The sequence below is a fragment of the Eurypyga helias genome, unplaced genomic scaffold, assembly GCF_000690775.1.
Source record: "Eurypyga helias isolate BGI_N326 unplaced genomic scaffold, ASM69077v1 scaffold26860, whole genome shotgun sequence".
Lineage (NCBI taxonomy): Eukaryota > Metazoa > Chordata > Aves > Eurypygiformes > Eurypygidae > Eurypyga > Eurypyga helias.
The window spans coordinates 1,182-19,927 of NW_010228102.1; the positions used below are offsets into that span (position 1 = coordinate 1,182).

The 18,746-nt window shown below is 47.9% G+C and overlaps 1 protein-coding gene across 1 annotated transcript in view; it reads left to right on the forward strand.

Moving 5' to 3' along the window:
• The window catches only part of IRF4 (interferon regulatory factor 4), a 12,179-nt gene extending 142 nt beyond the window's left edge, over positions 1-12,037 (forward strand). The window contains exons 2-9 of the mRNA XM_010158507.1: positions 1-92; positions 559-745; positions 1,547-1,635; positions 2,198-2,339; positions 4,123-4,230; positions 5,517-5,870; positions 9,846-9,958; positions 11,894-12,037. Coding sequence (XP_010156809.1) covers positions 1-92; positions 559-745; positions 1,547-1,635; positions 2,198-2,339; positions 4,123-4,230; positions 5,517-5,870; positions 9,846-9,958; positions 11,894-12,037 — 1,229 coding nt within the window. The remainder of the gene's footprint in view (positions 93-558; positions 746-1,546; positions 1,636-2,197; positions 2,340-4,122; positions 4,231-5,516; positions 5,871-9,845; positions 9,959-11,893) is intronic.
• Positions 12,038-18,746: the final 6,709 nt, after the last annotated feature.

Genomic DNA, 18,746 nt, shown 5'->3' on the forward strand with positions numbered 1-18,746 from the left:
GGGAGAATGACGAGAAGAGCATCTTCCGTATCCCCTGGAAGCATGCCGGCAAGCAGGACTACAACCGCGAGGAGGATGCCGCCCTCTTCAAGGTAGGGCTCAGCCCGGGGTGGGGGTTGTGGGACACCGCCGTAGCATGAGGGGTGCCCAGAGGGGCTCTGCCGTGGCCCCTCGCGGTGCCGCCTCTGCAGGGTGGCTCCGCTGGGTGCCTGCTGCCGCCGGCCACCTGCTCGGTGGTCCTGGCTGTCCCCTGTGTCTGTGGGGTGAGACGGCCTCCCTGTTCCCACTTCTCCGTGGGGAGCTAAACGCCTGTGGGACTGCAGCACATCTGTTTCCACACTGGGTTGTTTTACTCCCTTTCCTTTGTGCCTGCTAAACTGTTTTCCGTGCCTTCTCGTGCTGCTTTTTTTTTTTTCTTAGCCTAAACCTGTGGGGAGTAAATTCACGCACACATAAGCACGCACATATGTGCTGTTTCAAGCATTGTGGACTTGTACCTTGTAGTTGATTTTTTTTTTTTTTTTCCTTTTCTCCTTTGATTATCTGAAATTTTTCCAGGCTTGGGCTCTTTTTAAAGGCAAGTTCAGAGAAGGCATTGATAAACCAGATCCCCCTACCTGGAAGACAAGATTAAGGTGTGCTTTGAACAAGAGCAACGACTTTGAAGAACTGGTGGAGAGAAGCCAGCTGGACATCTCAGATCCCTATAAAGTGTACAGAATAGTGCCGGAAGGAGCTAAAAAAGGTAAAGCATCTCAAATTCCTTGTGTAGCAGGGTGCGAATATGTCTCATTGCGAGCATATGAGGACTGGAGCGTGCTTTTCTGGAATGGCCCTGCAGTCTTTTTAAGTCTTTTGAGGAGCCAAAATGCAGGGCTCAAGTGCAGCTCGTTCTGCTGACTTAAGAGGCTGCGTCCATGGGAGGACGGCTGGCATTTCGGTCGGAGCGTTGAAAGGGAGCCCTTGTGGAAGATGCGGACGGGCGCCCTGCACATCGCTGGAGGAATCGCTCTTTCAGCTGGGGTCTCCCTGCCAGTTCTGTGTAGAGTGAGCCAAGCAAGCAGCTCAAGGGACAGGCCAAAAAAACCCAAAAAGCTTGCTGGATCTAGGTTTTGGCTACAGGGAAGCACAGAATTGTTTTGAGCTGGACAATAGGTAACTGCAGTGTGGGGAAAAGCTGGGAGTGAGGGGTGCCCAGTTTGCAGCCTCCTGGGCAGAGCCTGGGGGCAGTGCTGGCTCTAAGAAGCCCCCAGTGCTGGGCAGGGCTTGCGGGAGGCAAAGCCTTGGCAGAGCCCAGGGAGAGCATTGTGGTGCAGGGGGTATGGGTGGGCAGCTCTTTTCTGTGGGACACCGGGGAGCCCAGCTGGACAGACTGCCTCCCGTAGCTGCCTGTGAGGGCAGGCTGGGAATCCTGTCCCAAATGGGTGCTGGGGGGGATTTTAGTCCTCTTCTTCTTCAAAGGCAGGTTGTATGCATTTGTCTTCGATGCGCCAATTTCACATTTCCTTAAGATGTGCGTTTATTTTCATCCCTCTGGTGAACATAGGTGCAAAACAGATGAGCATGGAGGACCAACCGTTAATGATGAACCATCCCTTTCCAATAACATCTCCTTACAGCTCACTACCGTCTCAGGTATGACATCAGTTAACGCATTTCACTTGGTGCTTGTACACTGAGCAGCATCGTTTCTGTGCTGTGGGCTATGTCTGTCTCTGCTGGCGTGGGTCTCTAGCTCTCTCTGGGAAGAAACTTTATTATGAAGACTGAGAAATCGAGAAGCAACTTTCCTAATGTCATATGAGGCCACAGGGTAGTTGCTTTCCCTTGGTGTTGTTTATGCCTGAGCAATAGCTCTTTTCTGTCGGGCGATAGATATTAGCACGCTGCCATTCTGCCGATGCCAGAATGTAAGCACCCAGCGAAGCCTTGCTCTGCCGAGGAGACATTTACCAGCAGTGCTTTGACTGCCTTTTGTTATTCCACCCTGCTTATTATTTACACCAGTGGCGAGAAGTTCATTTGAAAGCCTCACTGGTGGCGGTGGCGAAGTGCCATTCGTGTAGCCTGGGCAGTGCTTAGACCTCTGCGGGCTTTGGCAGAGAAAATCAAGGAGCCGAGATGTGAAAGCTGATGCGATGCGGCGCACTAGTTTTGACAGCTGCCGAGTAAAAGAATATCTCGTTCAACTGACTAGGTACCGAACTACATGGTGCCCCATGAACGGAACTGGAGGGAGTTTGCCCCGGAGCAGCCGCATCCCGACATCCCCTACCAGTGCGCCAGCGTCCCCTTCGCAGCTCGCAGCCATCACTGGCAAGGGCCTGGCTGTGAAAATGGTAAGAGGCTTCTGGTGAGGGCTGCTTGCTGAGGTCGGTCACCTGTTAGGGCCACAGATTTCAGGTTTCTTATGTGTGGCTTTCACTGGGATTAACAGAAGTGGCCAGAGAGGAGTGCTGGGCTCCCGTCGGAGAGCCACGGGGTCCGTGGCAAGAACCTTTGTCCTGGCTCTTGCTTTCACTGCCACCATGTGTGTGGTGTGTGGGCTGTGCAGTCTTCTGAGTTGGTACAAGTCAGCCCCCAAAAGTCGTCAGCTGTCTCAAAAGCCCTGAGCAATAAGCAGGCAACCGACCTCCCTTCCAGAACCCCAAATGGGAACGTGTTCTTTAGCTTTGCTTTCTGATTTTGGACCGTTTGAGGCACACATCAGTGAGGTTTTCCCTCCAGCCTTGTGGGTTAGAATGGCATTATTCTCCTGAGAGGAAAGCTGAAATTATTACTTTATTTTAGTGCTGTGGCAATGGGACAACTTGTCATGGATCGAGTCTCTCTTGGGGCTGGCACAGCAGAAACAGAATAAAGGGACGTTCCCTTCCCCGAAGATCTCACAGTAGCAGAGCCTAACAGAATCGTGGCATACCAAGCTCTGCATCCTTAGGAAAAACCCTGAATTGTGAAAAGTGGCAATTCTGAAGCCTGCAGGGAATAAAACATAAGAGAAAGGGAACCATGTGCCATATCCCCTTGCAGGATAACTCGCCTGAGGACGCAGGCTTTTGCTTCATGAGGAGAAGCAGCTGGTTCAGAAGGGCAGGGAAGGATGGGGAGCGAGGAAGGACTTCCTAGAGCAGATGCTGCATTTTCAGAGGACAGCTCTCTAGCGGTTTTGGTGCAGAGAAATCTTTGGGTCTGCTAAAAGAAGTAAATGCTCAGTGCACTGCAACTTTTGGTGGCAGTACACTGGAATTATTAGGCAGAGTTCTTTGCTGTTAGTTGAGCTGTTTGCTAATAAAAGATCGAGGTAGCAAGCGGAATGAACTCTGCCCCATACTCCGTCCTCTGCAGCAGTTAAACGTACGTTCGTACGTTGTGCTGAATCTGGAGGCAGTTGTTAGTGGTAGATACTGGGTTTCTCATTGGGCTCTATAACGTGTCAGGAGATGGGGGTGTTCTGTATCCACATCGCTCCAGCTCCCGGTCGTGGTGGGTTCTGCCATTGGGAAAGGTGGTGTGTGCTTGTGTGCAAGTCACTGGCATCATCCTTCAAAGGCTTTTATTTACACTGAGAAGCAGAGGAAAACATCAGTCGCCCATGTTATAATCCACTTACTGAAAGGTGTCTCTTGGAACAGTCTAATAGTAGTCCTGGTAACAAAACCCTAATAATTTCCTGCTGCACAATTTTCTTTGCCTGCTTTTAAACCAGTGTTAATTCTAGCTTTATTGCTATACCTGTCTTTAGTAAAACTCCTTATATTAAATGGATTGTTTTATGCAGGCAACTTTTAAGAGCAGTGTAGTCTAGTTAAAAATGTAAATTATTTCCGTAATAGAATAACGTGTTAGGTAAGGACAAAGGACTAGGGGGAATCCTGCAATGCTAAGCGAGTATATCATGCAGACCCAAATAAAAATACAGTCCAAGTAATGCCTGAAGAGATTGGTAGGGTTGGTGTGCGTGGAGAAAAAGGGGAAATAGGATCTTTTTAAAAAGAAGGGGGAAACAGAGAGAGAGTTCCTGGTGGGGCCCAGAAAAACTCACTTTTGCATCGCTGTGATCTCTGCCCAAGCTTTTCTTTTAGGATGTAGGCAGCTGTCACTGACTTTTGTTTGTGAAAACAGGTTGTCAGGTGACAGGAACCTTTTATGCTTGTGCCCCTCCTGAGTCCCAGACTCCTGGCATCCCGATTGAGCCAAGCATAAGGTCTGGTGAAGCCCTCGCCCTGACAGGTAAGGTCCGTAATGTCCCCCCTGGGCTTTCTGGGGAGCTTGACAAGAGACTCCCACGTCTGACTTGCCCTGGCACCATCTCTCCTTTCTGATGAAAAGAAAAAAGAAGGGGGGAAAAAAAAAAAAAGAAAGAAACCTCTTTAATCAGTGAATTCAGTGTATGGGCTTAAGCCTCTGTTTGCTGAGATAGTTAAGCACTTTTAGCCTCCATCTCCAAGGAATGAGGAGATGGTGATTAAAGTTAATGGATGTGCTTCACCATGTCTGTGCTGGGCTGCTTCGGTGAGCCACCAATCCAGGCCTTCCCCGGGGAGTTTGGAAATTTGGGGGTTGTCAGTGACTTTGAGCTCAGTTTTTCATTTGGGAGGAGGCCCCCCCGAAAGCTGCTGTTACCTGGGTTCCTTGCTGTGCTCCTGCTGGTGCTTCCTGGCTTTGCTCTGCTTCTTTATTCCTGGTGAAAAAAACGGGCATTTGGGAAAGAGAAGGAAAGTTATTTCATTCAGGTTTGCAGATGTCCGGATGCTGGGGGACTTTCTGATTAAGTTTGGGAAAAGGTGTGGGAATGTGCTTTTCTCAGGGTCTGTATAGAGTCACAGAATCACATGTATGTATACATGTATGTGCTTGTGTGTATGTGTGTGCATATGCAAACACACGTTATATACACACATGTATATATTTTTGTATATATATTTATATTCCATGCTCTGTCAGTTCTTCGGGGTCAACCAAGCTGACTGAATGGCCGTTTGAAAGTAAGGCTGGGGATTTCAGGTACAGCCCCGTTGGAGCTGGAGCCAGCCACCGCTTCTCTTCAGGCAGCTGAGTGCAAGCTTGCAGGTCCCCTGTGCAGAAGCCTCTTTTATGCAAAATCTGGGGAGAAACACAGCTACTTCCTGATTAAATCTGAGGAAGTGTACTGAGCTGGTGGGTTTAATTGTGACGTGAACTTGGAAAATGTGACAAACAGTAACTTCTCATGTGGAGGCTTTTCCTTTTAAACAGAAATGTGAAGTTTGTGGGACGTTTGTTCCTACCAAATTCCCACGTCAGTAGCCCTTATAATAAAGTGAGAGAGCATTAATGCTACCGTGGCCCAAAAGTTTCAGTATTTGTCTTCTTTAGAAGATTTTGGCTAATGCGAGCCTGTCTTCTGGGTGGTGCTGAACCCCAAGCTTGGAAATCTCAGGAAAACTTGTCTCCTGGCCTTAGTACAGATCTGAAACATAAAACAGTCGTACTAATGTATCACAGTAATTCTCTTATTTTTTTCTCTCTCCTTGTAGATTGTCGGCTCCACATCTGCTTATATTACCGTGAAATACTGGTAAAGGAGGTGACAACTTCCAGTCCTGAAGGTTGTAGGATATCCCATGGCCAAAGCTACGAGGTCAGCAGCCTGGAGCAAGTTATCTTCCCTTATCCAGAGGATAACGGCCAGAGGAAGAACATAGAAAAACTACTGAGCCACCTGGAACGAGGAGTAATACTGTGGATGGCGCCTGATGGCCTCTACGCTAAGAGACTTTGCCAAAGCAGGATCTACTGGGACGGACCTCTGGCACTCTGCAGTGACCGACCCAACAAGCTGGAGCGGGACCAAACATGCAAGCTCTTTGACACTCAGCAGTTTTTAGCAGGTAATTCCCACTATGGCTTTGATATTGTTTCCGGAGACACCACCCGGTCGCTCTCCACATGACGGGAGTGCTCTTTTCTTATGGGTTACAGTAAGAATTATCCCTCGCTACTTCTTCTGGCCAAGCACAGTCAAGGGGTAGTTGATTCCTGAATAATCCTGCCAAATTCTGCTTTCCATGCGCATTCAATGCCCCTGCACAAACCAGCAGGGGTGAACTGATGCTTGGCTGGTGACACCCCAAACCTCACATCTCTTTAAGAAGCCTAAGGAGGAATCTAACAAAATAGTCTTTCCATGTGTTGGGTGACAGAGGAGAGTGGATCTTGATCTTAGATCTGCTTGTGTGTCTTGGGTAGGTCTGTGATCTGCGGTCATGCTGCTCTCAACCTGACCTAGAGCGAGCCTGAGATCTTGCTCAGAGTATCAGCATAAATTTCAGTAGAAAGCCCTTTTTTTTCAGTTTGTCCCAGTGTTTAAAAAGGTATCTGGCGGGGGTGGTGTAAAAAAGATTTCACAAACTCTGGAGTTTCTGGCTTGCTCTAAGCAAGGAGGTTCGTGACCTTTCCAGAGAAATGTGGTAAGGTGTCATTTTGCACAGGACATTTGGGAACATCAGTGTGGAGAGGGCAAGGGCACACCTCAGGGCAGTGCCTTCTCCTTCCAGCCCATGAGGGAAGGGGCGGGCAGAGCCTCAACCCCACTTCCCAGCACTCTGGAGCAGTTAGAGGGCGGAATGCTGTCTGCCCAGAGGAACTGGTTGTGGTTGCAGATGACAACTTGGGCAGTGGGAATATGTTGCCCCTTTTTTGAGATGTGTGGCGTCGCTACAGGTGAACTGAGTGCCTGTGGTTTGGCGTGTCTTCCCATTAGGCCAGGGCATCAGCAGTAGCATGAGTCTCTTTGGAGAATAATGCCCTGCAAAATTAAAAAAAAAAACAAACCAGAAACAAACAAAAAAACCCCAAAACAGACCACCAAACACAAAAAACCAGCTTTAGCCTATTTTATATTCCAAAGTTGATGCACCATTCTAGTAAAACGGTCAAGCAAGAAATGCATTTAAAGAGAGAAAGCTCATATGGATGTGAAAATTGACAGTTAGAAAGGGGAATTTGAGGTCAGGGTATTGGCTTGGGCTTCAATCACATGCTAATTTAAAGATGTACAATTCTGCCTCTGATGATGGCTTTGGAAATCCCTTTCCCTTTTCTCAGGTGGTTTTTCAGATGTACTCTGGGTTCTTCCAAACGGTTGACAGGACATCTCTTTTTAGACACCTAACCCCAAAGATAAGCTCAAGCAATAGTTATTTTTTCCCCCTCCTAAATTACTTGTGCACCGATGCATGCGCAAACCCAAGCATATGGTTGAAGTCGTAGTCTGCAGTGTGTGCCAACTGAGTTTTTGCATGTGTTGATGCTCAGCCAGGTTAGCAAGTGACTTGCCATGGAGGTGCCACTGCTGCATGTTAATTGGATGTACTGAGGTCCCAGACTGCAGGCGAGTTTGGGGATTCTTCCCTTTAGGCTTCCTTGGGAAGAGGCGCAGGACACCTCTAGCAGGAGGGGAAATACTGAACAGCAGAGAAAGGGGCAGAAGCAGATCTACTGTGGGCCATAACTATTAGGACCCCGTTGAGGAGCTGATCCCTGCATTGTGAACTTCCCTGAAGCATCGAGGCCTGTGCTGAGGAGCCTGTAGCCTTGAGAAGGCTGAAATGACAACGCATGAGGAACCAGGTGGATGGTCTCTGGGGAGCAGTGCGTAACAAATGCAGTAAATTCGTCTGGGTGGAGAGTAGGAGGACAGAGGAAAAGAATTGGGAGCGTTGAGGGTGGCAGCCTGAGGAGGGTTAGCTTGTCAGTGGAGAGGCAGCTGGAGCTGGAGTAGCAGGAGATGGGGAAGGTTTGGGGAGGCACGTGGGGAGCCCTGAAGTGCAGGAGGAGGCGCTTGGGCCTGGAAAGACGGAGCAAATGGAGGGTGCTGGAAAAGCACGTGACTGACCTCAAGCCCCGATCCATCCTGCTGGTGGGAGAGAAAGGGCTTTCTTCTGCAGGTCCATCACACAGGATGCTGTGGGGTGCTCCCATAGGTATTTGGGAATTGGAGAATTGCTGAGGCCAAGTAAAACTGGGGGAAAGAGGAAGGTGGCAGAAGTTCGCCATTAGCAGTATGGTGTTGGACTGGCCTTGGGGGGGATTATCCTTTCCTGTCCTGTGGCAGCATGGAGGGAAGCAGGGTCCAATGGAAAATCCCTCTTCACTCCTGGTGCACCTCCAAAAAGTTCACAGTGCTTTTAGGAGGTTTTGGGGGAGACTCTGGGGAGAACCATGCTTTACTCTGTGATTTAAAGTGAACCGCCCCTTGTTTTACTCTTGGAACTGACCCTCCTAGTAAGACCAGTAGTCCCAAGCCAAGGCTGGGACACTGCTGTGGTGGCTGCTGAATTCACACCTTGGTCTGGAAAGCTTGCAGTTACGGTCGAAATGGCAGAGGTGTGTTTTGGGAAAGGGTACATTTGTCATGCCAAGTTTGAAGACTGTCCTTTCCATGTATAGCAGTGTGTGCTTCATTATAAGACATTGATTTTAATATTAATTTCAACTTTTTCCAGAAAGCATGAACAGGGTTATAAATTAAAATGGAATCTTTGCCAATCAACTATGTAGAAATGCTGCACATAACGCAGACTTTCACAAGGATATTGTGTTAGATGACATTTTCTCTTTTGTGGAAGGAAATACAGTGTCTAAAAAACAGATTTTGGTCTGAAGTGACAGTCTCTTATAAAGGCCTCCACTGCTACCTTCCGCAGGGGACACTTGGACTATGGGAATAATTACATAATTTGACCTTTTCCTTTTGTGCAAGGGTGTGGGCTAGGGAAGAGAGTGCAGGAGCGCAGAAGACAGGCTCTTTTGCTGGCTTGGTGCATGGCTTAAATAAGGCCCTTCACCTACCCATGCCTCCATGTCCCTGACTAGGCACAGTGGTGACAGTGGCTCCGTGACTGTGTTCAGCTGGGGCTGAATTTCATGCCTGGCAGTACTTTGAGTCTCTGTCTTTACTCAACCATTGGTTTCAGTGCCGCTGTTGGGCGTCCGCTTGAGTGGGACACGGCTACCGCCGCCGTCTGCTCCAGGAGGTTCTGCTGTGGAGACCCAGTAGGAATGCTAATTGGAAGGTGTTCCGGTTTGTGCATATGAAGTGACTTGTGAGGCAAGGCAAACAGAAAAATTGCAGTGTTATAACTAGCTCCCCCTGATCTATGGGAAAGTCTCCAAACTCAGTGTCTTCTCCTCACCTCTCGCCTTTTTCCTGAACTCTCTCATCTGCCCCTGGAGTCACGCCATCTTCTTCCCCTGTGCTCCAGGGATCTTCCATTTGGAGGAGGTCAGCCACCCCTAACGTCTCTCTTACCAGTCTGTACTGGTTTTGGCCTGGATAGAGTTCATTTTCCTCATAGCAGCCCATGTGGTGCTACGGTTTGGATTTGTTGCCGAAACAGTGCTGGTAGCACAGGGATGTTTTAGCTAATGCTGAACAGTGCTGGCACGGCATCAAGGCTTTCTCCGTTTCTCACTCTGCCCCTGCAGCAGGAGGAGGCGGGGAGGGGACACAGCCAGAACAGCTGACCCAGGTTGACCAAAAGGGTATTCCGTACCGTATGACCTTGTGGTCAGCAGCAAAACTGGGAGGTGGGGAGGAGTTTCCCAGTGGTTGCTATTGCTTAGGGGCTGGCTGGGCATTGGTCAGCTGGTAGTGAGCGATTGCTTTTTGCATCCCTTTTCTTATTTGTTTGTTTTCTCCTTTTTTATTTTTTTTAATTTTATCCATTTAACGATCTTTATCTCAACCCACAAGTTTTCTCACTTTTGCCCTTCCCATTTTCTCCCCTATCCCAGGTGTGGGATGCGTGTGCTTACCTGACTGTCAGGGCTAACCGACAACCCGTCCCTTTCTCTCTTCCCAGAGCTGCAAGCCTTTGCTCACCATGGACGCCCACTGCCAAGATACCAGGTCGCTCTGTGCTTTGGGGAAGAATTTCCAGATCCGCAGAGGCAGAGGAAACTAATTACAGCTCATGTAAGTAGGACTTCTGCCTTATCTAAAAGAAACGTTCCTTGGAGGATATGAATCTGCCAGTCAGGCTTTTCTACCTTGTGTAGGTTGTGAGGGAGGTAATAAATTCTTGAAATGCAGCACTGTCCAGACCGGGGCTGAATCCCCAGCTGCCAGGCACTGACTGGTGGCCATCAGCAGGACAGCGCACCTGGTTTCCCTCTCTGCGGAGCACCAGTGATCTCTTTTTCAAATCCCTTCAGACCCTAAAGCTGGAAGAGCTGGGCTGTGTTATTGTTGCGCAGCTTCTTGGGCTGTCAGGCCAGTGCAGGACGCAGTCCTGGCACAACAGCTGTGCCTGAAGGAGCTCCAGAATCCCAGCCTGCATCTCCTGGACCTCAGCCCTTAAAGGGATGCAGGGGCTGCCTGTGCAGCTTCGGGATAAAGGTAGCTGGCAAGCTCATGGGCTGACTGACCACAGTTCGCACACACTCAGAGCTAGTGTTTCGGGATGCTATCTGAGAGAGGGCGATGACAGAGACTGAGACCAGGTACTTTCTAAATTGGCTGTATTGGCCCATAAAACCACAAGAGAGGTGATAATGCACACGTTAGCAGCAGGGCTTAGCTTATTGCATCCTGGGGGAGAAAACTGGTGTTTCTTTTAATTTTTCGAAAGCCCCATCATTAGTAGCTTGGATCCCAAGTCAGACTTCTGTCATAAGCTGTGGCTGCGTAGCTTTTGTACTGCCACACTGCTGCTTAATGAGTGGAAAGTGGGAAGCTCACAAATCCATCCCAAGCTATCCATCCCTCCTTCCTAGCGTTCTTTCTCCAGTTCCCTTCTCCATCTCCCGTCCTGGCAGCTTTTCTGTGAGTCTGTACCTCCTGCTCGTTCCAGAGCTTTGCTTCTCCCCTACCAGTTGCTCATCAACTTCTTGGGCTGTCCTGGCTTACGGGCTGGTGGGGCTCCACCATCCCACCAAACAGCAGTGCCCTGGGAGCTGTCTGGCTCACCCGCCCCGCTGCCTTCCCATCTCCCCCGTGGTGGGACAGAGGGTGCTCAGCTGGCTCCTAATGCTGATGAGAGGAAGGGAAAGTGGATTGGTGGGGCTGCTCCAAGGCAGCAATCCCTTCTGGCTCTCTCCCTTCCCAGAGGCGGGACACACAGACAGCGTATATTTCCTCCTCAGTGGTCTTAATGTGGAGGGGCTGGCTGACCAGCAGGAGAGGGTTGTGGACAAGAGTTGTCCAACCTGTCCATCCCCCCAGAGTAAGGAGAGCTTCAGGTGTTTGTTCTCAGTGCGCAACTTAAATACTCGCAGTTGGAGACCGAAGCCTGGAGGGGGAATGGTGGTTTCTGAAGAGGTAGAAGCGTAGGGAGCATTAAATCATACGAATGCCTTTTGGTGGTTGAACAGATTCCTCATCAGGGCTTGAATGAACAGAAGCAAGAGTAACCTTGGTGTTAGACTGAAGTCTCATTTCCAACACAGTCATTCGGCGACATACCTCAGCCTACCCGAGGGCTCCAGCACATCAAGTTAAGACCTGAAAGTGCTTTGCAGCCCAGACGAGATGCAGCACTTCGTGTGTGGGTGTGAACACGTCGAGTGGTCACGGACGTGTCCGGCCCGTAGGCATCGCTCGTCCCCGGGGGCTGGCGCAAGGGCTGCTAATTGCTAACGCGCCATTCGTGTCAGTGGTACGCGCCTTGCGGAACGAAGGCTGTGGCGGTAAGGAGTATGTGCCGTTAGCAAGGCGCTTGGCAGCGGAACAGGCAAGCCCTAGCTTAAAACAACCATTAGTGACACCTCCCCCTGAAATCATTTTTCCCATCCTGGTAAGCAGAAACGTTTTGTCCCACCTTGTTTTTAACTTGAAACCGCCGTAAGTAACTAAGATGAGGAGCATGAAATTTTTGTCACGTGTCTGATTAACATTTTGTCTGTTCCTAAGGTTGAACCAATGTTTGCCAGGCAGCTGTATTACTTTGCTCAACAAAACAGTGGACATCTTCTGAGAGGCTATGATTTACCAGAACTTGTGGCTTGTCCAGAGGATTATCACAGATCTATTCGCCATTCCTCTATTCAAGAATAAGATCCTCAGAAAGGGTGCTTTTAAAGGCACTGTAAAGATTATGCAGAGTGGAGGAGCAGATCTGGGTCGCAATTTGGAGATCCACATCACAGCTGGATGTGTTCAGGGGTTCGATGATAGGAAAGTGAACTAGGACAACCCTATTGTATGATGCAAATGACGGGTCTTCAACATTTGGATGCTACGTCTCGCATAGGTTCCGCTGTCGCTGAGAATAACTCAAAACTGACGAAACGATTGCTGTGTTTACGTTTGCTTAATGTTCTCCTCGGGTTCTGAGGACTGATTCTTACTGAAAACTTAAATCCAGAGTTTACACTGTTACATTTGCAGGGCTATTTATTGTGGATTACTGATCTCAGGGAAGGTGCATAACATTTGCGGTGTTCCCAATTAGGAACTGTAGCTACTATAGGTGGGTAGCAAACGTAGATGGTTTTATTGAGAATAGCTAATACATGTAAGCGGTTATAAATTTAGATACGTAAGTGTGATGCCTATATTCTTGTAGAGAATATTTCAGTGTATTTTTTAAAACCAATGCAATTCTTCAGAGACTATTTTTTTAATGCCTGACTGACATTTGTCCTGACGATGAATTTTGTTGCTGCCACAGTTGTTGTTGGGTTTCTAGGGTGATGCATTTATGGTACTGTGTTAAGAAAAGTGACCGTTTAGCTCATATTACCTGTGGATTTAGTGGATTAACCACTAAAATTCTAGAGTCTCAAAGAGCAGTTTAAAAATAAATTACATTTTCCTTATAATTGAAAGCTACTATGCATTATATATATACACACACATATATGTATGCATTAGAATTAAGCTGACAGACCTTGAAAATAGCACAGAAATGGTCCTGATGGTCCTTTTTTTGGTGCCACATGTGTGAGCCAGCTTACAATAGCTACCACCTCTGACTTGTGTAGAGCCAGGTCTGCACTCCTTGTGCACCTGCAGCTTCCTTCCAGGGAAACGAATGTGAAGGGAGAGTTCCAGGAGAGCAGCATTTGGCCTCTGATAGATAGTCAAGAAAATACTTGTTTTAACCTTTGTTGTAGAAAAAGTTGCAAAAATATAACTCTATGCAATATGCAGCTTTTAGTGGTAGGGTAATGTTATAAAGATGAAGAGGTCTGTTGGGTATGCATGTCGGTGAATTTTCCTCGCTGGTGAGCAGACTGTGTGATCTTACTCGCTTTAGCTCCAGAACACGACCTCCCTGTCCTTAACAGACATACTTCACTTGAATTTCTGACTGAGGAAGAAGAAAACGGTACTTGGTCTGGCAGCAGACTTGTGTTCTAGGGACTTTGAATTTAATACATCTTAAAGATGCATACTCTTCTGGGATATATTATCCCTCTCCTTCTCCACAATGCCAAGCCGAATTAACAGTTCATTTTTACTTTTGTGTTCTTTGTTACTTGAAGTGTTTTTCCTGGCTTAAAGATTTTTTGTAGGGGACACCTCTTTCTTACACATTAAAAGCGCTGCTCTAGGTGACTTTCAGAGCTTCTGCATATGCTTTTGGCCTGTGCATACATTTTACTGAAAGGGACTTTTGTGTTCAAACTGAACTGGTACAATACAAATATTTTGATGTGGGTTTGTTTTTTTTTTTTCACTTTTTTTCTAGTGGTCGTTGCTTCATATGCTCATTGCTTCAGCTCACATCTTTTAGAATAAAGTCCTTATTCCCTACCAACTCGATTCGTATGTGTTGTTTTCAGTAGCGGGGCAAATCTAGCGTGTGCGGTTCTGCACTGTGAACCTGGGCAGCACTGCTGGCTAAGTCTATGGGGAACTGTGTTTTAAGCCAAAAGTGCAGGGAGAGGTCAAAAGGTAAGGATTTTTAAATTTTTTTCCCCTCACAAAAATGTCTGCGATGCTAGATACAGTGAGCAGAAGAAGGGAAAACAGGGAGGTTGCCCTTTGGCTGCTGGTTTCCTGGACCATGGGCGATGCAGCAGAGCCCTGCAGCTGGGGAACTGGAGCCGCCACGCGCCTGAGGGCTCTGCCCTGCCTCTCCGTGGCCTCCAAAGCTGGGGATCGGGCTGGTGCCTTCCCTCCCCCAGCCCAGCCCAGCACTCAGGGACCCCCCAGCTTGCCGGGGTGGCGGCTGGAGCTGGAGGTGGCGGTTACTGGTGATTGTAGTTTCCAGAGTGCTTTCAAGCGAGAAAAGCTGGGAGGGGGTGTAGGGGAGGGTGACAAGTGTACAGAAATGGTGAATAGGAGTGAATTTACCAGGCAGCCCCTGTTTACTGGAAATCAGGGTCCTGAGAAGGGTCCCCGGGTACAGTCGATTACAGACAGAGCAAGGTGTGAAAAGGAGTTATGAGATTTGTGAAGTGTCTGCTGATGGGGGGAGGGCATTTTCTCTTTACATGCATGTTCCCGTTGACTGACTGTCGAGGTGTACTACCATTGTTGGCTTTGGAATGAGCTTCGAATTATTTTCCTTGAAGGAGAGTAATTTGAAGTCATCAGCTGTGAAGAGGGAGGGGGAAGAGCACCATCTACGTTCTGGCCAAACACAACTTGCTTAGTTTGAATGTAGGGAGGTGCAGGAGAAAGGCTTATTTTAGCCAAGCAAAGAGGTTGACATATTTCTCTTGGAGGGATGGGGCAGGGAGAAGAATGAAAGGAAAATCAAGCTGTTGATTTGTACCATAAATTATTTAGCACGAGAGGACTTTAAAGCTGCGTTTGACTTTTGTGATCATCTCTTACTGTTCAAAATAACTAATGGATACGTAAAGTGGAAAAAAAGAAAAAAGGCAAACAAGAAAACCCCCTGAAAACATTTTCTCCTTTTAGTATCTTTTTTTACAGTTACTACGTGAAAGCATTTGAAGTGCTTCCTACTTCTGTTAACTTCTGTTTATAGTTTCTGAGGTCTACTTCCTTCCTGTTATGATTTCGGTGGCGTTATAAATGACATGTTTTACTCCCATCAACACCGAAGGCATAGCTGGTGTTTTCTTTCAAACAATTTCAGCCTGTGATTTGTGTCAGTATTGGTTTCTCTGATTTTAATACGGCCACACTTTATGTATTTCTTGAAAGGGTTTCATGCCAGAGCTCTGAATTTGGTTCTGCTGAGTGGTTTTGCTGACTGCTGTAACCTGTATTAGCCTTACAGGGATTATAGGTTAACCAGAAATGAGGAGATGTATTTTAAGCTGAAATACAGTGTAACAGGGTTTGTGGAAAAAACACAGGATTCACGTGAAAACCCCAGTGGCCTTTAAGGCGGGCATATGCATGCTGTTTACATCAGCGTTTGTCAGCAGCGTGGAGGTGGGGAAACGCCACCTTCAGTAGAGAGCTTTCAGGAAAAAGTAAAGCAGTTTTTCTTGCACGCTCTCAGATCATTGTCGCTGCATACTTGTAGAGAGGCAGAGGGAGGAGAGAGAGAGAGAGAGAGTACTTACCAAAAAAACCCAAAAAACTGAGTAGCTTGAAACAATCACAATATCTCCTTTTCCAGGCAGAACTGTATGTCAAGTTTAGCTGAACTCGGACGGCAAGATTTTAAAGATTGCCAGGGTGTTTTTTCTCCGAACTCTGATCTGGCTCATGGGAGGCTAAGAGTTATTTGTTTGTGATCAAGTGCTTGTGAGTTTGGTCGGCTCCGAAGAGAGGTTGACAGGTCCCTGTGGGCCGGAGCCGTTGGGAGGCAGCTGTTGGGCAGCTCATTCAAGCACTTGGCTTTCAAGCGTGTAGCCAGGTAAGCGCATCCTCTTTGCATCCCAGCGGCGTGATTGCGTCCACTGCCTCCCACAACCAGCTCCACTGCTGGCCCACAGGTACCAACCGCCCGAATGCCTGCAAATTGCTGGGTGCCTTCGCCGCGCCGAAATGACAGCCAAGGAGCAGCTAACTTAGGTGTCTCAATAACACTCCTTGAATGACAGACATGAAATAACTGATGAACACGCGGAGAGGATGGGTTGCCGTTGCCCTTTTGGCAACCGGTATGAGGGTAAGGCAATCACCTCTGCTCAAGTGGAAACACAAAAAACAGGCCAGATGCCTTGGTTCTGGGCTTGCATTTGTTCTTCCACTTTGCGCTGGCAGAGTCTGACCCGAAAACTGATGTCTGAGTAGCTCTGCACAAGGTGGTGCAAAAACTCAATAGTCACAAAAGGGTAGAGCCCAGTCCATTATTTTCAGCACGTAGGTAGGAGTAGCTTCACGCCCTGGGAAACGATGGAGATGAAACACAGGACTTCATTTTGCAAATGCATTTTAATTGTTTCTACAGCGCTGGCACAGAACGGCTGCCTCGCAGGTCTCCACAGGCCAGCTGGCAGTGTCCGGCCACTCCAGTTGCCATGCTGCAGATAGAGGCCAGGCACTGGAACCAGGCTCCCAGGCTTTGGCTACCATTTCCTGCTCCCTTCCAAAGAGAGGTCATGAATTATGCACAAATTCTACCTCTCGAGCTGAGAGAACAGGCAGATTTAGGTGACACCTTTTCACAAACCGCCAGTAATGTGTGTCCTCTGTATTCCTGGGAAGTGGTTTCATCTTTGACTCTTGGGCTTGCTTTGTTTTGGTTTCAAGACCGGCTTCTGCATTCTTGCTCTATAAATGTCTGAAATCCAAAACCTTGTGGATTCCGGTCGGCCTGGCTGCTCACCCCAGCTTTTAATTCCTTTCCTGGCCAAGCAGAAATGATGTCCATGTAGTATCGGTGAAACCAGGGGAAGTTCTGTGAATGTCCATGTGAACATGGTGAGGCTAGAGCAGATACTTGCATCCTAGTGGCTGATATATGCTTGCCAAGCTCTTTCAACTGTATCAGTACTACTGCAGTGATCACCAAGTGCACGAATACACATTTCATCACATCCTTGCCATGTTGTCCACCTTGCTCCTTCTCATTCCTTTATGAAGAGCAGATGGTTAAACCCGGATCAGGCAGCTAGAGGAATGCCCTGATTTCTTCAGGTCTGCCAGACGCAGAATCTGTGGGGATGGCCAGCGCAACATGGGCAGAGGTCAGACACTTTCAGGTTCAAGCACTTCTGCTGTTTGTCTCCAAAACGCATAAGCCTGTCTCTGTTCATGGGTAAGTCCTACCCATATGTCTGGGAATTGTCTCATGTAGCCTTATGCCTTCTCCTCCTGGTCCAATACAGGCACCGGACTTGGCACGCGGTAGTGAAAAAAATCTTCTTTACTGGTGGTTGCAGCCATCTAGTAACACGTATTGCTAAACACCTTGTTGTAGGTCTAGCTAACGCTTTTGGCTCTCTCTTAGGTCCTCTCTCAATCTTCCTCTACACTGTCAGCAAGATCTGAAGGGAGGCAGTGCTCTTCTCACTATTTGCGCAGTGCCAAGCATGAGGGGGCACCACCTTAGAAGGTCAGCCTCTAGACAACACCACAATTCCTATAATTGTGAGTAGGATATTCTTGGGTCCTGCCAGTTGTGATGATTATCGCCCTAGAAACCATAAAATGCTCGGCAGAAAGTAATCGTGGCAATCATTTATGCTAGGCTTTCCCGTAGGAAGCTGGTCTGCAGCTTATTTCAGCCCGAGCAACCACATTCAAATTTCTCTTTCTCAAGGAGGTGATTGAATCAATTGTTTCTCACGCTCCTGTTACAGCCATTCATTAATTCCCTCCTAAAAGTGAAGGCTGAGCATTTCCAGTTTCTAGCACAGAGCATCTAGCTTCAGATAAAATCGCTTTTAGAGCTAGATGCCCTACCTTTTTCCTTTCAAACTTCTCCTGGCTTTCACAATTTTTATACCCTCAGAAACCAAAGTTATGGGTCAGGTCTACTTACATCTCCAATAACTCATTTTCATTTCCTTTTTTCACACATGATCAAGAGGTTTAGCCCTACCTTCATGACTGTCCCCTCCCACAGAAAAAACCCGTGCGAGGTGTAGCGAGAGAGAAAGCCTTCCAAAACAGGGAGTGACCTCATCGTGTATCTACTGTAGAGACGTCAGTCTCCAAGAAATAGGAAAGGTCAGAGCTGTTTAGAGCAAGGGGGTTTTCACAAGACAGCTGAAAAACCCAGACTGGGTCTGAAGAATTAATGCTATCCTCACCCCTTATCTCATCTTCTTCCTAAATATTTGGAGACCCTCCATCCAGAGGAGTTGCTGCCGTGTGATTTTTAACACTGGTTACCATCCTGAAGCACCGGTCATGGTAGCTTTCACCAGGCTTGGACTTTACAAAACTAAAAATGGCAGACATTTGCATGGGAATAGTGCAAAATCTCTTTTTGTTTTCCTTTTAAACAACTCCCAGTATACACACAGAATGGAAAATTTCATTGTACCACCTTAACAATTTTATTATTCAGACTAATTAGCCCGGATGGTCACTGGGCTTTGCGAAGCGGGTGGGAGAGAGGTAGACAAGCTTTCTCCATGGTGAGGTAGCAGAAAGGTGGAGGAGCCAGGAGCTGTGTTCCAGGTGCCGTGGGCCAGTGAGGAGATTTGTCTGGCGTCCCTGGGCGCAGATGCAAGTCACCCGTACCCACACATGAGACGGCGCCGGCCTGGACGGTGACTCTGAAGTCTCACTTTCCTTTAAAACCATCACTCTACGAATAAAATGGCTTACCTACAATCCCCACAAAGATACAGGCACCGTTTAAATATAGCAAATATTGATGTCTATCTGTAAATTACAAGGAAATGAATAAATCGAGGCGACAGAAACCGCAAAAAGG